The sequence below is a fragment of the Amblyomma mixtum genome, chromosome 1 (assembly GCF_055824585.1).
Source record: "Amblyomma mixtum isolate Tamu chromosome 1, ASM5582458v1, whole genome shotgun sequence".
In the NCBI taxonomy this organism is placed as follows: Eukaryota; Metazoa; Arthropoda; class Arachnida; order Ixodida; family Ixodidae; genus Amblyomma; species Amblyomma mixtum.
Genome location: NC_143012.1, coordinates 292,818,345 through 292,842,904, shown reverse-complemented (window position 1 = coordinate 292,842,904; position 24,560 = coordinate 292,818,345). Strand labels below are relative to the sequence as shown.

At 44.5% G+C, this 24,560-nt stretch overlaps 3 protein-coding genes across 4 annotated transcripts; 1 reads left to right on the top strand and 2 right to left on the bottom strand.

Annotated features, from left to right (window-relative positions):
* Positions 1 to 920: 920 nt before the first annotated feature.
* On the bottom strand, positions 921 to 10,085 carry LOC149372057 (alpha-N-acetylgalactosaminidase-like). Its single transcript, XM_089566414.1, has 7 exons — positions 9,673 to 10,085; positions 9,429 to 9,603; positions 9,167 to 9,344; positions 8,991 to 9,088; positions 7,601 to 7,762; positions 7,050 to 7,247; positions 921 to 3,218 (listed from the first exon to the last, which is right to left on the bottom strand). The coding sequence occupies exons 1-7, from the start codon at positions 9,843 to 9,845 to the stop codon at positions 2,946 to 2,948; spliced, it is 1,257 nt and encodes a 418-aa protein (XP_089422540.1). The 5' UTR covers positions 9,846 to 10,085; the 3' UTR covers positions 921 to 2,945.
* Positions 10,086 to 14,599: 4,514 nt separating this feature from the next.
* RpL21 (ribosomal protein L21) lies at positions 14,600 to 18,172 on the bottom strand. The gene is made up of 5 exons (XM_089566417.1): positions 18,141 to 18,172; positions 17,783 to 17,919; positions 17,379 to 17,491; positions 17,125 to 17,275; positions 14,600 to 14,721 (listed from the first exon to the last, which is right to left on the bottom strand). The coding sequence occupies exons 2-5, from the start codon at positions 17,909 to 17,911 to the stop codon at positions 14,629 to 14,631; spliced, it is 486 nt and encodes a 161-aa protein (XP_089422543.1). The 5' UTR covers positions 17,912 to 17,919; positions 18,141 to 18,172; the 3' UTR covers positions 14,600 to 14,628.
* A 156-nt stretch (positions 18,173 to 18,328) lies between these two features.
* On the top strand, positions 18,329 to 23,195 carry LOC149372055 (coiled-coil domain-containing protein 169-like). 2 transcript variants are annotated; one of them, XM_089566415.1, is made up of 7 exons: positions 18,329 to 18,488; positions 18,552 to 18,637; positions 18,739 to 18,852; positions 19,793 to 19,839; positions 20,476 to 20,574; positions 20,671 to 20,825; positions 21,994 to 23,195. In XM_089566415.1, exons 1-7 carry the CDS (start codon positions 18,415 to 18,417, stop codon positions 22,163 to 22,165), a joined length of 747 nt encoding a protein of 248 aa, XP_089422541.1. In that variant the 5' UTR covers positions 18,329 to 18,414; the 3' UTR covers positions 22,166 to 23,195. The 2 variants fall into 2 exon arrangements, with proteins under 2 accessions (XP_089422541.1, XP_089422542.1); XM_089566416.1 differs by having other exon boundaries at positions 18,330 to 18,488; positions 22,009 to 23,195.
* The last annotated feature ends 1,365 nt before the right edge of the window (positions 23,196 to 24,560 follow it).

Genomic DNA, 24,560 nt, shown 5'->3' with positions numbered 1-24,560 from the left:
GTGCGGCACGTTAAAGGTGGAACCTCCACCACTGCCATGTCACAACGTGAAGCGGGCTTCACTGTACGAACAGCCTGAGCGCCAAAGTAAATTTGGTGGGAAAGACCAGCAACGTGCTCAGCAATGTGCTCATCAGCGTCCAAAAAGGCGTACACCTATGCTTGGTTGGCTGGCTGATGCGCGGTAGATAGCAGCGTCACCGCCAGCTAGCACGAAGGTCAGTAAAGCGAAACAAACTATGCCACTGCATTTGGAGGGTCAGGTTGGCCGGGCTTACGATTGTTGCCCTGTCTGCCACTGTGCGATTGTTAGAAGTGCGCAGGTGACACCACCATGCAATTCAGCCTCGAGGAGAGCTATATGGTCAATCGCTTGTGGAGTCTATCAAACATCAACATGGCCTTCCTTTAGGAGTCCGTCCGAATAAACCAGTGAAAGACCCCCAGCGCCCAAATTAGGGATCGTCTGACACCATAGACTTGCATGAGTGTTGCCCGGGACTATGCCAGCAGTCCAAATTAGTTTCTGAAATAGCGGGGACAATGGACAGGTGCTAGACATGCAAGACATATATCCCAACAGCAAGCACGTATACTGCCCACTCGCCTTCAAATTTCGGCCATGGTCAATGGCACACATAACAAGCATCCTTCAAGATATAAGAATCTAAAAGGATTCTTCAGGATCTCTCAGCGCTCCATGCTAAAACCACAGCTCAGACCAGAGTCTTTACATCAGTACTCCACTTTTTCTCCATCTAAGAGCTAACATTAACACCCGCTACAGTAATGCGGCATGTACTAATAAAACTAAGGCTCCGTACCTTTTGAATGCATAAGGTATCCTCGGTATTACTTTCCGAATGTCGGCAATATCATGTGAGACAAGAAGCACTACCAATGAAAACACAAAATAAAACACTAGTTTGCCAGCTCAAAGAGCAGACACTTTAATTTCAAGAATATGCTCACTTGCTGCCTTGAACATAATGCCCAAAAGCACACCCCAAAGGAAATGGGGAAAAGCTTCTGTGCAACACCGCAAATTCAGTGCTTATCATTATCTGGAACACAAACAGCCATACATAGACAATAAAAAGGCACAATGGTATCCAGACAGTTGACTCATAACAGATTGCAAAAATAAACACAGAAAAATGCATTTTGGGCTTTTGAAACACAACACAAAATATCACAGTAGTATGTATGTGTCGTCCATACAGATCAGCATAGTACAATGCACCACTGACCACACTAGCTTTGTGCATGCACGGCACCTTTCTTCTTTCACTTCCTCAAGAAACCAATTTTCAATTTTATTTCACAATGACCGCCAGCAGTTCAACCTGCCCCTCTTGAAGTAGCTGAAAAATGCTTTTCAGGAACAAGAAAGAAGCTTGTCATTACTAAAACCGTAGGATGCCGTTGCTATTTACACCAGGTACCTCTGCACTGTGTGTGCAGTGAGTATGCACTTCCACTGAGAAACGTAACTGCAGTTCTCTTCTTTTCAACTTCACCCTTCAGTCCCTGCTTAATGATTACTTGAGTGGAACCACAACATGAAATCACTGCACCGTAGCACCTGCTGCAGTCGCCACTTAACAGTGCCTGGTCATGCCGCAAATGACAAGGAGTGGCTCATTTAACTCGGCTTACCGGTGTTTGGAGATGAATCCTGTACCCAAACCTTGAGCGGGGAATAATCTTGTACACAGTAACCTAAACCACCTTTGCAGGCTTGTTATACAACATAATGGGTAAGCCCAAGAAGTAAACACACGCACGCACGCGGGGAAGAAATAAAGAAGAAAGCTCCTGGTATTGCTACGCAGCATGCCACCAAGAGGTAACTACTAGGCCTGCCAAAGTCAACTAGAATGTTTGCTGCACCTAAAAAATGTGAGTGCTGTTGAAATGCATGGAGCAAGAGGGCAAGCACAGCAACTCTGTCGAAATGAACTCAACATTACAGCCAAAAAGACTAATGCCACTTCATTTTCAAGATTATTACTTTGATCATAGTGAAAGAAGCTAAGGCTTCACAAACACAGTGGGGCAAAATTTTAGGTGATGAAATATTCTGTCATCTTTTTTTTTTTTAACAAGAGTCGCGAGCCTTACTTAAGTCATAAATTTCTGTTCTGCAGCAGTCTTGAGGCTTTGTGATTAGGAAAATAGAACAACACTGTCTTTGTAGCAGCCATTATGCCCTTCTGGGTATGTGGGCTTATAGTTACTACATCAGAAGCAATATCCTCGAGTATGTTAGATGTTAGAGCATTAGTAGATGTTGGAAGGCTTTTTCTGTTAGACACAGGCACAACATATATTTTAATTCAGAACAGTGGCTAGTAATGTGGCAAAACTACGATATGAAACTGGAACTTGTAAGCTATTCAAAGTCTCACTTGTGACTCTGCATTTTCATTCTGCATCTTAACAATGCGCCAATAAAAATAGTCTACAATACTGCATTACTAAGGCACAGGGCTGAGCCGGAAACCACAGTGTACAGTAGTGTCTGCTCATTAGATGAATCTCTTGACTAAGAAGTCCACACCGAAAATTGTTTCTGCACACTGCACTTCGATATGGACTGCAACACATTTGATGTGCAACACTAACAACAGTGAGTGCATGAGACTCATGTCTCGAGAAAAGGAATGTAATACCGTGTCTTCCAATGAAGGCCACAGTACATATCCGCCTAGCGGTGTCAAAACCAGCACTCCAAAGGCACGAAAATAGACAAATTCTGGTCCCTGAAAAAGGAAGGCACTGGTGCTTTTACCTTTGCAGCAGACACACTCACGCAAGCCTTTAGGGTGCTGGCCACACAACCCGCACAGTTTCCCCTGTGAAAGCCACCATGAGTGCTAGTGAAAAATGCCACAGCAGCCTTAAGGAAGGCAGGTCACAATAGGTTGTGCGCCACCAGTGTGCTCAACCAGTGTGCGGCACAGCCTTGAGCAGGACGACACCCGTGGAAGGGACGCTGGTTTCATGCCGGTTGTGCGGATAATAAGTGCCCAGGTCTCGCTTGGCAATGACGTTCCGAAACCAGTAACCCTTCGTATGGTTCAGGCCCAACTGGTCCAACGGCAGCCACACCTGGGCTGAGTATGACGTGTTGTGGTTGACAACAGCAATGGCGAATGAGTGCACGCCGTCCACTACAGGTGTTATTGGCCTCAACCAGACGCTGGCCTCGTTGTCCTGCAAGACATGTGTAACCCTGAGAACATGTTGCCATGAACATTAATCGGGGTCATCAGCTGCCTTAGACTCTCCCATTGACCTCCAGTCATATCCTGCGGCACAACTAATACCACAAAACTTCAGCGCATTTGAGAATATTTATTATATTTTATAATACTTAGACTATTCATGATGCACACTATCAATTGAGCCTGTAGCAATAATTGAAGGGAGTGCGCCAGACAAAAAAAAAGGAAATTGGTAAGAGTAAGAAAAGAGGCTGGAAAAGGAACTACAGTCATGCCCTATACTACAACCCTCATTGATAAGGACAACTCGAATTATGAACAATTTTTCTAGGGACCAAACCTTTTAAGTGGTTTGTTTGGTTTATGGGGTTTAACGTCCCAAAGCAACTAAGGCTATGAGAGACACCGTATTGAAGGGCTCCGGAAATTTCGACCACCTGGGGTTCGTGCACTGACATCGCACAGTACATGGGCCTCTAGAATTTCGCCCCCATCGAAATTCGACTGCCGCGGCCGGGGTCGGACCCGCGTCTTTCGGGTCAGCAACCGCGCACCATAACCACTGAGCCACCACGGCGGGTCAAACTTTTTAAGTGCATTTATGCCTCGCTAATATGGCAGTCTGGACAGCGGACAGGACGAAAGTGCACGGAGCCAACTGGGGCCCACATATTTTTGACACATTAATATGGACAGCCATGAGAAGAGCCTCCACTATCCCAACCAGATGTTTCTTCTCTGGCGTTCTGTGTGCAGGACACCTGCCAAAGACATAACATGGTGAGGTTGAAAGAGAAGGCCTCTATACGCACCACTGGTGTATGGAGGGTTCTAGCCAAAAACAGCGGGAAAGTGCAAGTGACTTAGTAATGGCCTTTTTATTTTCTGCTTTCATGCTTTACTATGCAAAGGTGCCTCGCCAACAAGCCTTTCCATTAGTTGTATTGCATGAATGCCTTTGAAGGAAACGGTCTTTGCGGACTGCAGCTTATGCTACGATTAAAGCCATGCTCAGCTGCTGACAGCCGATTGTGTACAGTATAGATATGTACTGGTTTTTCGTGGGATGCGAACAGTCACTGTAGGAGAGAGGTCATGCTTTGTCTCCTGCACCGCTAGGAGCTTCAAACTTCACTATGCGTTTTAAGGTAATGAAAGGCAGGATAATGCACTCGGAGCTTCCAAAATACTGTGGCTTCCACTCTAAAGCCCGCAGCTATGCACCTAAGCAGACCTTAATCACAAAGCGCTATGTCGGAATATATTTTTTGTTTTCCTTCGTGATTCGTTATTAAAGACGACTCACTTTATGGACAATTTTACGCAGGTACCGCAGTGCCGAGATTAACAAAACATGACTGCACACACAAAAAGAAGTGCTTTGTTTAACATATGGCTTCAGGGGAAGCACTTGTTTCAAGCCACCTTTCCCTATTGTCTTTTATGGCATCTAATGAAGCAAAAGAGCTACACAGAAAAAAAAATTGCTTTAACATATGGCTTTGAGTGAAACATCTGTTTTTCTTAGCCTTAGAGGGACGCTGAGCATCCTAAAGCACACAGCGATCAAACTTGGTTTGCACACACTGAAAGCTTGCATGACAAGTGACCAATAGCGTATCTGAAAATCATGATGGTCTAATGATGCCACAAAAAACACGAGAACAGAAATCAAGCTGCCCCACAAGCAGAAGCAAGGAAAAAAAAAAAGACTATGGCGGAGATGAGCTAGAAATGTGGTTGATCTTAATCCTCCTAAACACTGCATAATGGCATCTTGTAGTTATTCCCAATCTTTTTTTGTAGTTTTTCTCAAAACTTCCTTTTTTTCCACTCCTTGCGCAAAAAACCAAAACTTCATTCCTGTACAAGATTTTTGAAGCAAAAAGCTTCAATAGGCTCGTCAACACCGCACTTCGCGTGGGCCACCCCTGGGCGCTGCCGTGGCGCGCCCTTTCTCCTCCTCGCCACCGGTTTACCCTTCGCTGCTGCCGCGCGGTCTCCGCCGCAGTCCCAAGATAAGGTTCTTTCACAAGGCGTTGCGATAATGCGTGAGCGGCGGCAGCGGCCGTAGAAGAGGCGCAGACATTCGCCATGGAAGGAAGAAAAGAAGACCCAGAAGTGATCGCGAGGGAGTTGGCTCAAAACCTACACCGCTATCATGGTGCTCCCAGTGCCTTGTGCGCAAACTGCAACAGCCATGACGTCAAACAAAGCATAAATGCAGCTTTTCGCTTGTATATCCAAGCTTAACCAGAGCTAAGCCACTGCGAATTTTTTTACAGAAACTTTGTACACTCATTTCTTATATATACAGCTTTGCAATGAGCTACAATAAGCAAAATCGCGCAGTTTTTTTTTGTTACTGCTGCATTTTTTCTCAAAAGAGACCTATACTAAAACCATTGTTTTTGGTCATTTAAATATTACAGAATGACAACTGATGGTATCAATTATTTTGGCTCATGGCACAGCTCAAGTTTTTATGTACACAACTGCATGCAAAAGCAATTTGGCTTGCGATTAACTAAATTAAAGTTATGCCTGCAGGCATCAGATATAAATTAAGCACATTTAAAAAAATTAATTTTTTTTTCACTTGCTTTAACACTTTATCAGGATAAAACAATCTGGTTTTAGGACAGACCACTAATTGGCTGTTTGTATCAGCTATTAAAAATTGTTTCCCACAAAGTGGCCTCACACCTTAACAAAAGTGCCCGCAAAAAGTCCACGCACATACATGAAAACAATGAATAAAATGGCCTGTTAAAGTGAGGATAATTCCAAATAGTGCATTTATTGCATTGTGCGTGAAGTGAGCTGGAGACTGATAGCATGAAACAAGCTCACATTACCCTACTTGTAAGTAGCCATGGTCTAATTATATTTTTTTAATGATTTCTTTTTCCCACTACCCCATAGTGGCTGGTACTTGTGTGTGAGATGTTCCTTTTTTTTTTTTTTTTGCATCTCACTTCGAGCACTTCAGAGGTTGCCAGCAGGGCAACAGGCTCTCTTATCTCACTTTTTATCTCACTGCACGAGCAGGCACACCACACGCCTTCCCGTACACCGCAGGCAATGCGCCCGGCGCTGATATCTGGCCATCTCTGCACCACGACACATGTGTTGAGAAATCATATCAGTTGACAATGCAGCGCCAGATTTCTGAAGGCCCAGGTCAACGAGCAGGTGCACTGTGTGCATACAAGCCTATCACTGTTGGAGGCCCCTCCCTTTTCCACACTGGCAAGAAAGCTTCACCCAGGGACTGTGCTCCCGCAAGATGGGCTCCCCATAGTTTTGCACGAAGGTGCGCTTATATTTATATTTATATTTTTTCACTGACAGTGCAGTGCGGACACCTGATGAGTGCTGTCAGGGTCACCATGGTTTGCGGTTGTCATGAAACCAAAGGACATGCGAAGCAATTCGTCTTAGGCAGATTTTTTTATCATCATAAGCCCCATGGGACAAAATGTGTCATTTGTAATAAAATCCGCCCATTGCCAAGGCAGAAGTGACATCACCAAACCAGACGCAACGTCACTTAAGGTAAAGGCATCGACAGCTGCTAATTATCGCATTGTCAACACATAATGGAGTTCGGTGTCCATGTGAATTTACACTGAGTCCTATAGGAAACCAACCAAATGGTCTCATATAGTTCATCTTATCCAAGAATTTGTCTTAACAGAGTTCGTCTTAATGGGAGTCTACTGTACCTACTCACAGTAAACAAAGCAGCTTGAGAAGTTTCCCAGTAAAGCCACAGCTGCGAAGGTGTAGCAAGAGAAATGAATAGCCAAGAACTAACCATAAAGGCACGTTTTCCCTGAATGCCGAGTGGATCTTGGTTTATGGCAATTATTTCCTTGTCCTGCAATAGCTTCCTTGCAGCCTCTGGGATCTTTCTCAGGTCATTGGACATGAGCAGCGGACTGGCAAGGATTGCCCACAATGCCATCTGCACTTCAGCTTGCTCTTGAGTCAATCGGAAGTTCCCAATCATCAGCTAGAAAAGTGAGGCGCAGCAAGTCAGGTCAAGGTGGCTCATAAAAAAACAAACTAAAACACCAAAACTAACAATAAATTCAAACAAACCGCTATGACAGCAGGATGGCAGATATCAATACAGCATAAAACTCTAATATGCATTAGTTGCACCAGAGGAATCAATTAGGCACTTTCAATGTGCCAACCAAGCAAAAGATGAAGGCACTTGTACAAACAGCTAGAATAGCAAAACGTCCGCATAGTGGTGTGTCATCAGTTCAATGTTTTTAGCTAGATTCGCAAGTAGACAAGTGACTTTCAAAATGCCTTCAATATTTTGTTACAAGCGAAAAAGCGCTGCATGCACATTACCATATCTGCGTCATTCCAGTGGCCTGGACCAGCATACTTGGCAAACACCTCCTGGTTGTCTCCGAAGAAATTTATCACAGATTCAATCATAAACCAGTTGTCACGTATGTCATGGTAGTTCCTCCAGAGATTGCAGTCTTTCACCAGCTGAGGAAAGTTAGGCTGCCAGAAACATAAAAAATGCTGTGAGGCTAACAATTAATGCATAGCAAGAACAGGCCCCAACAATTTCCTAAAAGCCAAGGAGCCTTTTGCAGCTCCTAGCACAAGGGAACCCACTCATACTGCTTGCCTGCCTCCGTCACTGAAAAACTTTGCCTAGGGCAAGCCAAGAGAATGTCGCACAGAATGTTGGACTTCCCTCGCACAGCAGGGGGCTGCCCTCTGGATCAACACAAAACCCCTTTTTATTCCATTCTTAGCTACTATTACCATTCAACAGCTACCAACAGTCAGTTTTCTTCTTTTATAGCGTCTTCCCCATAAATGCTCTTTGCCTCATGCATTTACTGTGGCCCAGAAAAGGTAAAGTCCTCTTGTCGAATAGTTGGCTAGCGGACTGAGGCTCCCTTCCTGACACCAGTTCATTTGTTTTTGAGTCGTCAAGGATGCCATCATCTTGCCTTCTCTCTACCATGTGCTTACTCGTGCTTGTCAAACTATCGACGCTGTCCGCTACATTATTACTAGAAAGCTCTCTATAGTTATTCTTCCCCAGTATGGATCAATGCTCTGCTTATACAAATATCAAAATATCCTGGCTACTTATCTGCAGTTCAGTAACTCTCTTAGCCCCTCTTCTAAACAGATTTCACTTCATGTTTTGTTCCCTCAAGTCACACCCAACCTGTCCTTGAGCTACGAATTTTGTAATTTTCCACACAGTGCTTCACACTAATCAACCTTGAGCTCTCTGGTTCACTTCAATCCTGTTTAGCATTTCCGGGCTCAAGCATCATTCATGTATACCTATAGTAGATAACAAAGGAAGCGAACTCTCTTGTTCCAACTTATAACATCCAAATGAGTGAGCACTAGCTTTCTTACACCTAATCTGCGCAACTATTTGCACAGAGCATTTCAACAAAAATTTGTCAACATAACAGAGCCATCAGAGAATCAAATCAACAGGCATATAGTTGAAATGAAATTACAGAAGGCCCACTTGTCATTGCTAGTGAACTTGTATAAAAGTATAGATAACATATGAGAGTCTTGAAATAAACTGATCCAAAAAGACTGATCATTACTAGGAAAAGAAACTTCTCTAGTATTGAACAGTTTAAACAAACAGCAGGTTTCTTTGATACAGATTACTGACCTAAAAAAAACAAAAAAAAAAACAGTGAACTGGCAGCAGTGGACGTGGTTGAGCCATTTGAGAACGTACCTCAACTTTGTTCAGGAACAAATCATAGTATGGCCAGCTGCAGGAGTAGACTATGGGGCGGTTTGTCTTGTTCAGAAAATGTGAAAATCTTGTGTAACCTGATGAGTGAAAAAAGGCGCGCCCCGTTGTAACAGAACTCAAGAGCGCTTATAACGCAACGACTTCGGTATAAATACCTTGACTCTGCTGCTTTGCTGACGTGTGGCACCCATCCACCTTTAGGTAGTCTATGTTCCATGATGCGAACCTCTCGGCATCCTTTTCCATGTCGTGATCCTCAGTCCCAGGAAAACCCATACACGTAGAATGACCATAATTCGTATACATTCCGAACTTGAGACCTTTGTTGTGAATCTATCAACAATATACAGAAGACATTCAGCTGATTGTCGATGCTGCGCGTAGCGAGCAACACACACTCTTTTTCTAGTGACTTACGTAGTCCGCGAGGAAATTAATTCCACGGGGAAATCTCTTCAAATCGGCCATCAGGTATCCGTCGCTGGTTCGTTGTCGTTCGGACCAACAGTCGTCGATAATAAGGTAAACATATCCGGCATCTCGATACCCATCTTCAACGAGGTGATCTGCTATCTTCATAAAGAGCTTCTCGCTGCACGAACAATTAAGTCGAAGTAGGTAAGATGAGAGCACTCTAAGGTGTTTTAATGCAGGCACTTACCTTAAGCAATTGTCCGGGTCCTTGTAACAGTCAATATTACATCGAAACCTCTCCCAAGACATCCATCCCATCGGCGGAGTCAACGCCACCCCATTATCAAGACATTTCGCGGGCTCAATGAGAAAAGCAAGAAGCAGAGCAACTAAAAACCTCCACGTTATAAACAAGAACATCTGCACACAGCACGTAATCTGCAATCAGAGATTTAAGCAAACCCCCTGCTTCGCTTTGGTGTCCAGCTGGCATAAACATCAGAACGAGATGGTTGTCGACGCTCAAGTGATTCATACAAGAAAAGAACAACGAAGCGCAACAGAAACCAGAACCTAAATCTCAAACGCGGCTCAGCCTTGGCTAAGCTCGGCGCTGAGCGAAACAGGAAACAGCCATGGAATGGAAACAGCTAAAGAGATAAACGGCTAAATCAGCTCATCTTCGCGGTAGCGCTGCGATCGCTCGGCAATCAAGAGAATAACGAGACTAGACAAGACGAGCCAGTAATTTTTCGTGCTTTCGGTTTCGGCCATATATTTAGAAACTCCATAGTTTTGGCAGTTCTGTTTATCATTCCATCATGGCACTAAAATTGGTCTTAAGGAAAGTAAAGGCGCAATAACTGCGCCACTTCTCAGTTGGTATCTCAGACGCACCGTGAAGGAACCACCACCTAGTGGAGATCAGTGGGTAATGCAGAAAAGAAAGACAGATTGGTTTGGTTGGTTGGTTGGTTGGTTGGTTTATTGGGGTTTAACGTCCCAAAGCGACTGAGGCTATGAGAGACGCCGTAGTGAAGGGCTCCGGAAATTTCGACCACCTGAGGTTCTTTAACGTGCAGTGACATCGCACAGCACAGGGGCCCCTAGAATTTCGCCTTCATCGAAATTCAGCCGCCGCGGCCGGGATCGAACCCGCGTCTTTCGGGTCAGCAGCCGAGCGCCGTAACCACTAAGCCACCGCGGCGGGGCAAAAGAAAGACAGAAACCGTAGTGAAGGATTCGAGCGCCTTTTAACAACAACAACAATTCTTCCCCATGGAAACGCGACCGCCGCGGCCGGGGTTAGATGCCGCGCCGTCGGGTTCAGCCTCCGAACGCTCTACCCATTGGGTACAGCTTTTAGGGAGTTATGATTAGGGGGGATGCATATTTGGAGTTTAAAGAATATATGCCTGCCCATAGGTGTGCTGGCTAGGCGCAGATATTGGGCTTGTAAATGCGCTTCGGTTAATTCTTGTATGGTGTTATGCACACCTAAAAGCTCTACCCAAAGAAATTCATCAAAAGCTACGCATTCAACCTATCCTTCGTGCACCCCGACCAAAACCATGAGGTACAGGAAGCCAGGGCAGCGGCCCTTCATGAACGATATGGCGATGAACGGAACGCCATATAGGTAGATGCTGCATGCGACCAGTACAGAGCCACAGCGGTTGCGTACACCCCGCACACCCTTCCAATTATAAAAGAATTACCCCAGGGAACTAACCCAATGCCACCTATATACTCAGTGATTCGAAAACAGCCCTCCTTCATTATTCTAGGGGCAGGGTCCATCCTGCCACCTACCAAATACAGACCCAGAACCCGTCCTCATCCTGCAGCACCGAGCTCATCTAGGTACCCGCGCACTCTGGAAACACCGGCAATGGGGCCGTCGATTCCTTAGCTCGAGGGTCTAGAAACCGGGCACAGGCGGAGCTAATAGACTGCAAGCGCGGACCATACCTACCTCCTCTCTGCTCTTTCACTACCGACATATCCCACCTTCCTGCTCTCTCTGCAATGCACAGAAGGCAAACCTGACCCATACGCTTCTGGCCTATCCGGCTTCCCCTCCACCCGCCGGGCAGGTGCCACTCTAAACATCGGCGGACTGGGAGACCTCACTATGCTCCATGGGTTCGGCAAGTCAGAAGATCGTCGACAGCCGTGCTGCCAGCGTCATGGACCTTTTAGGCATGAACGTTTGAGGGCAGTGGGGTCATGCGGGGACCCAGGGGTCCTAGGAGGCCCGAATTCTCCTGAAAAATAAAGTTTGCCTCTCTCTCTCTTCTCATTGAGCCACCACCGCGGGTTTGCAGATGAAAAGCATTGTGGCTTTTCACTGCGCCCTTTGAAGGGTACTTTTCTGGAGATGCCGTATTAGTGAGACAGCACTTTCTGATGTGCCCATTAATTAGATAAGAAAGGTGGTGGTACAAAACATTTGCGCGCCTCTATATATATGCGGCGTCGGTTCCACACAACCTTGGTATGTCTGCAGTTGAGTATCTTGCATAGGTTAGGCTTCCACGAGGATGCTATTTTCGCATGCTTGGGAACCACCCACACACGCCTGGAAGTCTCGCGCTTGTAGCTTCCACTCAACTTAAAAGAACTTGTGGGGTATAAGTGAGCGCGGTCGCCAACTTTGCAAACCCTTCCTTTTTCTGTTTTCTCTTTCACCTTGCCTAGGTGAAAACATGAAGTGGGATTTCAAATGGTCACAATTAAAAGCAAGTTGTTTTAGAAATGCCCCCCTTGCTTACAAGTTGTACCATTTGAAAGCAAACAGTTTGCAAAGTGGGACCACTAGACTGCACGTAGCAACAGCTGGACTTCAAGTGAAACCACGATCCACATGAAGATTCGCATGTTAAACAAGACATAAATAACTAATATGATATTAAGAACTGTCGGCAGCTTAACCTAATAAACTATCACGTGTGCAACCACGGCAGTTGAAATTGTGAACAAGGGAGCCATAGCGCTCCCGCCCGAAACGTCATTTGTGTTTGACCATGATCAGTGACCAGTGAATCTCATCAAGCCACGATTCCTGACCAGACTGCATGCCATCAAACCCTCGACAGCATTTATGAAGGGATACAGGTTCCTGATTGGGATGGCCGACAGCCCTGCTTGTGAAAGGTTTTGCTGCGAAGAGACAAGTGCACATCTCCTGTGTGAGTGCACTGCTTTGGCGATTGAAAAACGTACGCTTCGCTATGCCTTGGTTTGGTTTAGGGGGGTTTAACATCCCAAAGCAACTCAGGCTATGAGGGACGCCGTAGTGAAAGGGTCCCGAAATTTCGACCACTGAGCCACCGCGGCAGCCAGAACACCCTTCTGGTAAACACCCTGCCTTCCCTCTTCCTCTTATCTATGAGACAACTGCGCTCAATGGGCAAAAGACACTGACCCTGTATGAGGCTCTCACAAGTGCGGCACATGTGGGAGCAGAAGTGTGCGTAGGTGTATACACTGAGCTCATGTTATGAATGACAGACTATAGTATGTGCACCAATAAGTTGATTAAAGGCACGACTGGAACCAATTTTAAAACCCAAATGGAACGAACTGAAATATCCAATCGGTTCCAACTGAAATTTCCAATGACTTTCCTAAACCGGGAAGTTCCAAATCAACCCTTCTGTCAAGTGGTCCCTCTTGCAATAAGTCCCTGTCCAATAACCCACTTCAAGTGGTCCCGCTTGTGAAATTTCTACCTGGGTGATCATCCTTCCCTAACGAGACAGCGGTACTTCTACTCCGAGATCGTTTGCAGCCACACAGGTCGAGTACTCAGCTTCGCTGCAACTGGGCTAAGCACAAAATAAAATGTCAGCATGGGTGTAGCTACGTCACGGCTGCCTATGCCATCACCAAAACTACGGCACAGCACCATTACACAAAGGTGGATTCAGCACCAAATGGGTGGCTTATTAAACGAGTGTCGTGCAAAATGTATTCCACTGTACAAATACAGATTTTCACAGTGGTTCCAGCAAAATGCCTCATTCAAGCTTTTAGGCTGATCTGATTAACAAGCACGAGGGTGTTGTATTGGGTTTCATGGCACACGGGCAACTAAGCTCACCAAGCGAAATATGAGGGGCCACAGAAATAAAGCTGCGTCTATCAATAAAGATGACGCAACTTCTAATATTTCTGCACAGGCTGATCTGCGACACTACTGCATGCCACATTTCCTATTAGCAGCTGCTTTGTGCTGTTTGCAAGGGGTAATTCCTTTTAGCGTGGAAGCACTACGCCGATGGGTCAACCCCGAGCAAGATGTTGGGATATTTGCATGCTTGTGCCAACTGAAAGTAATGAATAAAAAGAAATCAAATAAATACCCACAACTGGGAGTCGAACCTCTAACGGCGCGTACAAATCAGCTTCACAGGCTGCTGCGCGAGAGCATTAGGCTATTGCCGCAGCCGAACATGCCTAGTGTTTAACTGCAACACACACGCTGTGCATTGCACACCATCTTCTTTGTCCACTAATACTGCTATGAAACTAATATTCGCACTTTGAACTATGTGGTGGTACTGACAGAGAGCTGTGCGCTGCATGCGTTGATGTTGACAACTCTGCTGTTGAAACGCGGCACTGGAGGATAGGCCCACCGGCTTCCGTAGGGTAAATTGGCATCATCGCTGAAAAAGTTGAAAACGCCCCTAACTAGCACCATGGGTGAGTGGAAACCTCAATCACGCTTTCAGGTATGTGGCAATGGTGTCCGCCTGTGAAAAACTGTGCTTCCACGCAACTTCGCAATGCTAAACCACCAACAATTTTTTTTAGAATGAACTGTTTGCTTGAGAACACCAAAGACAGGCATCTACTCAATCGTAAGTGTCCAAATAGGTTGAACTGAACATTCAGCATTTCATATCAGTTTCAAATAGCTCAAGGGTGCAAAAAGACAAGGCAGGATTTGCACTTCTGGTACGTTTCTCCAGAAACCATAATGTCTGATATCTCTTTACGAAGTCAGTGGTGCAGGTGTGTGCCCTTTTCTACAAAATCAGGGGTTGAAACAGCTTGAAAGTGATGTCATTCAATTTCTAGAGTCATTATGAGTGCAATTTTACCATTTGTATGCATATGAGATACGCATACAACTTATATAAAAGGTTAAAAATGAGCCCATAAAATTCCAGATGACCTGGTTTTATTTGAAGGTCTAGGCAATGAATTCGTAAGGGATGGGCTGGAGCAACTCTGGTTCCTGCTTGCCATTCAGCTTCACGAAATGCGCAGGCCTGGGTCCTTGAGGCTGCAAATACATTGCCAAGCACCTGTCACACCAGTGTTCAGAAAGAAATCACTATACACCGCACATAAAAAAAAAAAATCAGGCACAGCAGTGCACAAATGAAGCTGCACTGTATATTACAGACTGGCTTTCCTGCAAATTAAATGGCTTCTGAATCTTCAAATTTGCAAACAATTTAAGCACACAAACACAAACCTCATGGAACAACACTGGTTTTAGAAAACTAAGAACATTATAATACTCATGCATGCTGCACTCAGGCTGCTACATTTCTTTCTTGTTTTTGAACACAGTTTCATTTATTGGGGTTTAACATCCCAAAGCAACTGAGGCCATGAGGGATGCCATAGTGATGGGCTTCGAAATTTCGACCACCTAGAGTTCCTTAACGTGCACTGACATCGCACAGTACATGGGCCTCTAGAATTTTGCCTCCATATAAATTCAACCACCGCGGTCGGGTTCGAACCCATGTCTAAGCCCACCACTACTGCTAGTCTAGTTAACCATCCCCAACCTTCTTTTACCTGCCATACTTAACTTAAAATAAGGGCGCAATTGCTCATTGGCATTCACCTGAGCGCAGCCATATGGCTACAGAGGAAAGCTATAAGCTATACAGCTTCCTCAGAAACTTTTGTAGTTAAAATTCGTCCTGGTCTATATGGCTGCGCTCGGGTGGATGCCAATGAGTAATTACTCCCTTATAAAGTTTTGCCTCAACAAACATACAGCCATATCTTTGCACATACACTGAGCATGCACTCCACTGCTACCTGGCTGTGCCATCATTTTCAGTTCCTCAACAAACACACTTTCCAGCTACCAGATGCTTACAAGTGTGGTTCTAGAAAACAAAAACTTTTCATTTGAAGTCATATCCGATTACAGCTTTTCTGCGAAACCATTGATCCTCAGACGTTGGTTATCAATGACTTTTTGCAAAGTTCCAATTGTCACCTGTCACCATTTTCGTTACTACACAAAACACACAGTTCAGCCATCTGCTGCCATGTAGCCCAAATAGTCACTCAAGCCAATTAAGAGCACTCCTCGTAAATACATTTAACTTAGCTCTCGACAGAAGTACTGAAGTATTTTCCAGAACGGTGCCCTGGCACGGTCGGTCACCATGCTACGAGGGCTTCCAGAGCACATATGGGAGGCACTACAGCTTGCAGCTCCTGACACCAAGTGAGGGAGCATTTTTGCAACTCTTCCGCCATTGTTCCAACTACCATTAACGACCTGGATGTCCCCCTCATATTCAGACAACAAAACAGAAACAGCCTGAATAAGATTATTATTAAGGGGACAATGAATTGAAACACGCATGGAAAACTCGATAACGGTCTAGAATCTCTGCTCCAAGTTTTGGGAACCAAGTAGACAAGGTTTAAAATTAATACAGACACATAGGTACACATCACAAAGTTTGGTTTAGGTTTATAAGAGTTTAACGTCCCAAAGCAACTCAGGCTATGAGGGACGCCATAGTGGGTTTCGGAAATTCGAACCACCTGCGGTTCTTTAATGTGCACTGACATTGCACAGTACACGGGCCTCTAGAATTTCGCCTCCATCGAAATTCGACCACCGCTGCCGGGATCGAAACCCGCATCTTTCAGGTCAGCAGCCGAGCCCCGAAGCCACTGAGCCACCACGGCAACCGCATACATCACAAAGTGGCCTATGAGGTGTGTATATGGGCATAACAGAAAGAATCAGACCTGGGGCCATATTCCCTCAAGCAACCACTTTGGCAACAATAGTGAGACGCTTCACTGACACAAACACCACTCACTCTCGTCACTGTGCATGCATGCGCAATGTTCCCACGTGCATGGGGCTTCCACTTTAATTTTTAAAGCAGTACTTTCAGGAAGGGTCGCTTAAGTATTCATACTCCTTGGGAAGATCGTTAGTTTAAATACCAACTTGTAGGCAATAGATCCAATCTTTACCCATGTGAACAAACTTACCAACAATGTGTTGCAAAATTGGGAGTTTTTAGAGATGTGACAAAAAAAAATATTTCCACCATGCTGAGTACCACAGCACAACCATGCAACGCATGTACACTCAAGCTGAAAGATGTTTGGTTTAGTTCAAAGTGACATATGTATAAGGTCCTTAATTGTGAGCTAATATGCCAGCATGTTACACTGAAGATGATTTAACATTTCACAAACGGTAACCTAGTATTCTTCACTTAAGAACAGCTAGCGCCTGCAAAAATGTGATGCATGAGTGGGGTGAAAAAAAAACAAGATGAAGAAACCAGCCAATAAAATAAGTACGCATTATGCATCTATCCAGCATGATTAAGCCCAACCCAGTGCAGCACTAATATGGCGCTATGAAGTGTGTGTGATTTACATGCGTGATTTAAAATTTTCACACCTGTCGCTTGCAGGAGACCTTGATCCCTTGCTTCCTGGCCTCGGCACGGATTTCGCGGTTCTTCTTTGACCTCTCCAAGAAGTCCTGGCGGCACTTTGAGTGTTTCACGTGCTCAATACGCACGTTGATGCGCTTGGGAATGACGCGATGCCTGCACAAATCGAAAACACTCATCATGCCACTGGCCATTCCCAAACACAACAAATAAATGGGCTCGCTACGACACAATAAAATGTGCGTAATATCAGTCGTACCTGACACGCTTGTTGACAGTGACGCCAAGAGCATGGGGAGTCACGTTGAAGACCCGACCAGTCTTTCCATGGTAGAACTTGTGTGGCATACCCTTTTGGAAAGCTCCATTGCCCTGCAACGCAAAGTTCAAGACATGAAGCTTCGACCTTAACCGAATACACCACACAAGATATTTCCCCACATGTTCACTGCCTTGCAGCTGAACTCACTGACGTTAGGCCATGAACATCGCACGCGATCAGACGCAACGCAATTTTCTTTCACACAGTCAGGCGCACGCACACAATTCCTGGCAAAAATGCAACGCTGCCAAAACGGGGAAGCGTAAACGCAAGCCACACAACCGTCCTAAACGCATTAAGCCGTAAGGGACGGGAACTTTGGTGCCGGCACTGGTGCTCACCTTGATGTCGACGTAGTCTCCTCTCTTGTAGACACGCAGGTAGGTGGACAGGTGCTCCACACCATGTTTCCTAAAGCCCCTCGCGAAGAGGTACCGTGTTCCTCTTCGGTAACCCTTGGTGTTCACCATGGTTCAACCTGAATGGACAGGACAGAAGCAATAGGCCTAGATTCAGAAGGCTCCCGTCACAACACGTGTTGGTGTAGCTGCTTTCAAGGCGTACAAACACGGCCCTCTTAGAAGTAAAATAGACTATATAGCTATAAAGTTTCAATATTTATTAAAATCGGACCACGACACAAACTAATTCATAATAATTAACCAAATAATTCACGACGAACGCAACGTGGCTACATACCGCCGAGAGGGAATTATCCGAAAAGGAACCTCCGCACCAAAGTTGCAATGAATTTCACAAAGTTTTTACAATTTCAAAGGTAATACACTCAATAAAATAAAATTATTTTTTTCAGTTTAAATCATGTTTAGTTTTAAATATTACTGCGCATTTGTTTTTATTTTTGTAATTAGACCGCACAAACGTTTCCTAGCAACAAGCACCTTGGCAACGATGCTCTCGTCAACAAACAGTCCTCGCGCTACCCGTGCCTTTAAAGTGTAGCATTCTCAAGATGAGACTTTCCCCCGAAATCGATGCTGAAATCAAGCGTCTTAAGGCAGAGATTGAAAATGAGGAAAAAATGAAGTATGTTTTCGACCTTAGTGTGACAGTAGCAGTATTTGATGCTTTGCACCGGTCTCTTTACAGACACATGCTGGAACAGAGTATCAATGACCTCTGCAAGACTGTTGAATCCTTGGAAGTTCAGTCGCAGAGCGCCGACGTCAGCGATGGTTCGTGATTCAGTGCGTTGTGCTCTATGCAATTTGTACTTTGTTCACTTCTTTATGTGTCTGAGCATCCGGTTGTTGACCTTTTATTCATTTTTGTGCAGAGGATGAATGGAAGGTGCGATATTACACTCAGGTTGAAGTGAACGAGCAACTTGAGCACCAGCGTGATTGGTTGAGGAGCAGGGCAGAAGCGGCTCGCGTGAACAACAAAGAAGGTAAAATATGGAATGCAACAGCAGGATAACAACAACTAGACGACGCGTTATGTAATCTATTCACCACCTGCGCATTTATAAAAATAATTCATTATTGAGATGAGCTCAGCAAAGTCGACAAACATGTTTTCGATTAATAGACAACAAAATACTAATTGCTCCCATAGAAATTTCTATCTTTTTAATTTCTTTCATTTTTCATTTGTGGCGTCTTCGTTCTCATCATCTTTTAACGCCGCAACATCAATCGTTCTCTACATTCATAGGACCCTGGGAGTCCTCGTACCACTCCTGGCGCAGTGGTTAAGCAATGCACCACTGCCCTGCGATGGCAAATGCTGCCATTGGTAGTGCTTAATTGTGCGACCCAGGTTGCTCTTCCCAGGCAGCTTCTCGCGACCAATCATTAATTGCCACTTTCCACGGTGGGCAGTTTGCTCACAATCCGGTGGGCACGGCTTCACTCCTAGAGTTCCACCTAGGGCTTCAATTTCTCCGCTTCATGTCCCCTCTAATGCTCATGCTATATATATATATATATATATATATATATATATATATATATATATATATATAGCAATTGTCAGGATCGATACCTTTGCTGCAGGAGTCGTGAACATAGGTACAAAATCCTGCTGTAACTATTACTGTGAATATCGGTACTGTGCATAAGTGGTTGCTAGGTTGCAGTTTATTTTATGTTGTTTTCACCTACGTCTCTAATAAGCACCATGCTTCTCACACAAAGCAAATATTTGTGCCACATTGTACCTTTGTTCTTATGCCATTTATTTCTACAGCCGATGGATGAAAGCTGGTGCAAAAGCAGCATCATGGTTCCACTGGGGCAGTTGGTAGCCACGCACCAAATCACCAGTGTTTTTTGGACAGTTGCATTGTGTTATTTTCCCTTGAAGTTATTTTCACTTTTGTTATGCAGGCCTGACAGAGTATCTCGCAGATCTCGATCTGGACAGCTTGACAGAGGCAAGTTACTTTGGTACAGTGCAGCCATTTTAGATGGTGGGGCTGCAGTCTAAGCAGGGGTCATTTTGATAGCTTTACTGGCCATAAAACTTCAACCGAAGTTTCACACAGTGACAAAAGTAGTCACCACGAGAGGCGTGAACATTGATTAGGAACCAACGAGCTGCCATTCTGGCATAAAATAATCTCTGCATCTGAAGAGGAAGCTCTGTGCTACGAGTGTTAAGATGTAAGCATTAGTGCGATAAATGCAGAGTGGGATACAGTTAGGCCATACAGATTATTGATTTATTTTTAAGCATAAAAAGTATAATTTGACACATGTTTAATGCTATCTTAGTGCTTTTGCATGTCCTCTACAAGATAGCGCTTCTCTGTTCTGTATTAGAAAATGATAAGAATCCCTGAGGATATGTGTGTATTGAATGGTGTTGATCTCTCTTTTGATAAAAGGGTGTGCCCTTGAGTCGATGCGGTGCTGTGACATGATCAATCTAGGAGGCATACAGAGCACTCTGATTACATTTTGCAGAAGTTTCTTGGCCATTAGGAAGGTATCAAGAGACCCTGGTATAAGTTAGCTTGCTAGAAGGAGTAATCACCGTTGGGTGTCGCCTTCATTTCTTTCACATTTAGAACCAGCTGGTACGCTACTTGAAGCAGCTGGAGAAAGACAGGAATGCTGTGTACAATGAAATAAGAGACACAGAGTGGAAATTGGACCAAGAGTCAAAGGTACACCTGGACTTTCTTATTTACTATCCCTGAAGTACTTTGCATTTGGTGTGCATCTGTTATCTAAGTTCTAATAATGTGGATATTTTGTTCCAGGCATTTCACAAGTTCAATGACACTAGGAAGGCATACATGACTGAGATCACTGATGCAATGCTCAATCTGGAATCACTCCGAAACCGCATTAAGATAGTTGATATGGCTGATCCTAACCCACTGTTAGGCAAGTGCCCGAGGCACCTTAAGTACCTGTAAGTATCACTTGCTGCTGGCCAGCTGTAGTGCTAACTTTGAAGTGCCCCTGCTAAATAGGTGTTACACAATCAGCCTGGAGTGGTATCATTTCGGTTGGTCAAGATGTCGGAGCACATATCTTGCATGTGTCCTGCACAGCTCTTTCCCTGGCTCGCATCAACAGGTGGCTTCCGCTGAAGAACACAGTTTTTGGCCTTCAGTCCTGAAGGCCCTGGCAGCAAATGCTGTGTCGGACTACTGCTTTCATAGATTTAGGAATGCTGCTTTGTTGCATACACCTAATAGAGTATTTCCACTCTGTTTCCACCGTAATTCTTCCTTCCTTCTTTCAGTGTACTCCCTTTCATTGAGAAAAGTAGGCTAGGACACTAGTTCCTGCCAATAACTCTGCCTTTCCTGTGGTAATGGATTTTATTGGTACTTCATTTGCTGCAAAAGGATATGGTTCTGCTGTGCAAGTTTCTTTAACTACTGGGGCTTAGATAAGCGTCTTGCTTCAGTGCAAACCACATATTTCATGTGATCACACATTTAACAATGCATTTTTCCACTGTCAACAGCCTCACATTTGACATTTTTGCATTTCAAACAGCCATTTTTGAAGGTCTGTCTCAGCTCTACCCAGCAACTGACCTGTGATGACATCATTCCTTGCACTGAGAAACATTCCTTTCAGAGAACTTCATACACAGGTTCATCAATATGTCACTAAGTGATCACTGCTTTGCATGGCTAGGCATTCTTCCCTGCGCTCGTTTTAGACCCCATTTTACAACACTGTTACTTACGTGATTTAGCTCATAGAATGCTTTAAAATCATCCAAGCTGGCGATAGCCATCAAACAACGTGCAGAGTTTCATTCTGTTCAGTAATGCAAAGCAGCAGACATACAGTGACTACCGTGTTCACTGCCGATTCCAAAACTTTTTTCCACTGTCTTTAGCACGTGTCTCTGGCGTGAATGCACTTACCAAAGGGTCACGACTTGTGTGTTCAATTGCCTTAATACTGCCTCTCAAGTTCACTCAAGATAATGCCACGCATGAATCTCAAGCATGTTGATTAATGCCACCCTTGTCCAGATAAAATGCCCTTATACTGGGTCAGGGTTATCGGAGCACTGTTAACCCTGTTGACAAAACTCACGACGTTAATGCTAGCAGACGCACATCCCGCAGCAACATCCTGCCAGACCAGAGGATCATCGACCCACGCAAGGGCCCCATCCGCAAAACTGCAGCTGTCCGAAGCTTGCCCAAGCTCGCCTCCCCACCGGATTCACCTCCGCAGGAAGACAACACGGAGCAAGGAGCATCCAGCAGCCCTCAGAATTAATGCTCTCTTACCTTTGTGCTCTTCATCACCTTAATTAGTTAGGCACTGGTTGAAAAGCACATATTCATGAAGCATCAACTAATAGTATTAGTCCGGTGTATTTCGGGGACACTGCCAGTGTGGAGTAGATTTCAATTAGGGAGTAATTACTCATTAGCATCTCCTTACCAGGATGAATTTTTCAGCAACAAAGCTTCCGGGAAAGCTATATAGCTTTCTGTTGTAGCCGTAAGGCTGTGCTCGGGTGAATGCTAATGAGCAGTTACTCACCAACTACAGGCTACATTAAACCACACTGATCACACTGTGTCCAGCACACAGTTTATGTGTCGCAGTTTAATTGTCCAACTAACAAGACTGTTAGTTGATATTGTGACTATTACGAATTCACAGCGCACTCTTAAATAAAGGAATCAACAATGCTTGCTGCTTGTGATGCACATAAGCTACTGTGGAGGAAAACAGCACAAAAAGTAGAGCAGAGAGATACTTGACAACGCACGGCACTCAATTAGCCCATACCAACATTTTGCCATAAATTACATGCTCAACTAAATTACACGACACTCAACTTAATGCCCTAGTCAAGCCACATTATCTTTCATAGTTGATGTATTTCAAAGTTTAGAGTCTTACTGGACACTTGTAGCATGGCAGTCAGTGTTCAAGATAGGTTCAATTTTAGCCTCAACTCGACACTGCTTTGGAAGCAGGCATTTTTATTGCCAATGTATAAATAACTACAAAAGCTTTTAGTCCAGCAAATAACGCTGTGACAATCTGGGCGCATCTGAGACAGCTAAATGTCATAACTTAATCCGAGTCACTAGGCTACTAATTTTAAGCTTAAGCTGTGCTACAAACCACAGTAGCTGCACAATAGGTGCTGAATGTGCATTCCTAAAAGAGTGCATCTACTAGTTGTTTGTGCAAATGAATAGACTACAAAGCAGCCTTGCTATTCTATGAGGTTGTCTGTCCTGTCTTGTCAGTTATCTTCGTTAGTTTTAATAAAGATTCAGTGAGTTTGTGTTTTCCTCCGTGCAAACTATCTTTTAAATACGGCAGCACTTCTAGCACATGCAACGCATAGCACTGGCTTAACTAGAGTGAATCCTAGAAACTTAGAACCCACAGAAATGTACAACCTTAAAGATGAGGCAGGGCTTCACACTTAGTTCCCAATACAGTCTGGCCCATTCAATTTATCTGCTGCCTTAGCAGCAAATGCCACAGAAAAGCGATGCGGAGTGGCTGCGCTTGATGAATCCAGTATATCGCAGATGTGTTTTAGAGCTGCAGGAAAATCAACACTCCACACTTATCTGCCATATTTATGGTGATTATATCAACAAATAAGTCCAGCAGACTAGATATTCAAAAACTGTACTCGTGCACAGGGCCACACTGACCGGGGTCTTGCTGGAACATTAAAACTCATCAGAATCTTTAAGATGTGCTACAACATGCACTTGAGTTTTTTTCATCTTGCCGCCAGTCAAATGCAAACGATGATATACAATGGACACTGTGACAAGATGCCTTTATACAGTAGCACCACGACTAACACTGGTAAATGCCTACTGATTACCCTCTTCACTTGCTTTCCTCTCCTTTAACAGCTGGCTAAAGCCATATCCATTATATTGGCTCAGGTGCTTCTCTGGAGAAAATGTAATTTCATTTTTAACGTCTGCTTGACACAGCATGTTGCAGTATGGAAAGCATTTCATGTTAGCACACTTAGTGATCGTTCCTTTCCAACTTTACTGCAATGAATAACTGCAGGGAACCTTCGCTTTTGCCTCGGAGCAGCATCACGGTTAGATGGTATTGTGTGCACTCTGAGCTAGACAGATTTTTAATGTGAAAACATTACTATTCCTACTACGAGAAAAGCCAGCAACCCGGGTGTGTGTGCATGTGTGCGCATCGATGTAGTATTCGCAGATGGTGCAGAAAATCCCAGCTATTGCAAGAAAAATAGGGTGACATCATCATCAAGTGGCTGAATGATGCATAAAGCAAGCCGAGCACTGCCACTTCAGATAATCCTATACATGTTGCTCATCTATATAAACTCGCTACTGGCCGACCTCCGTGTCCCGACAACAATCGTACCAAAACTGTGATGCAACCATTTGCCGTACAGCGTTCCAGGTGGTGTCATATGATTTCTGGTAGCATATAGCTTACATGTGCTAGTCGACAGACATGTGCACCTTCAAATGCATGCTTTCCCAGACTCTTTACCCCTTCCCTTTAGGCAAGGCTGAGGTATCCACCGAGATGTGAGACAGTTCCATTTCCTTTCCTTAAAAACCAATTTTCTTATCAAAACTGTCATGGAACCATTCATTATATAGAGTTCCATGTGATGTTATATGTGCGTGTG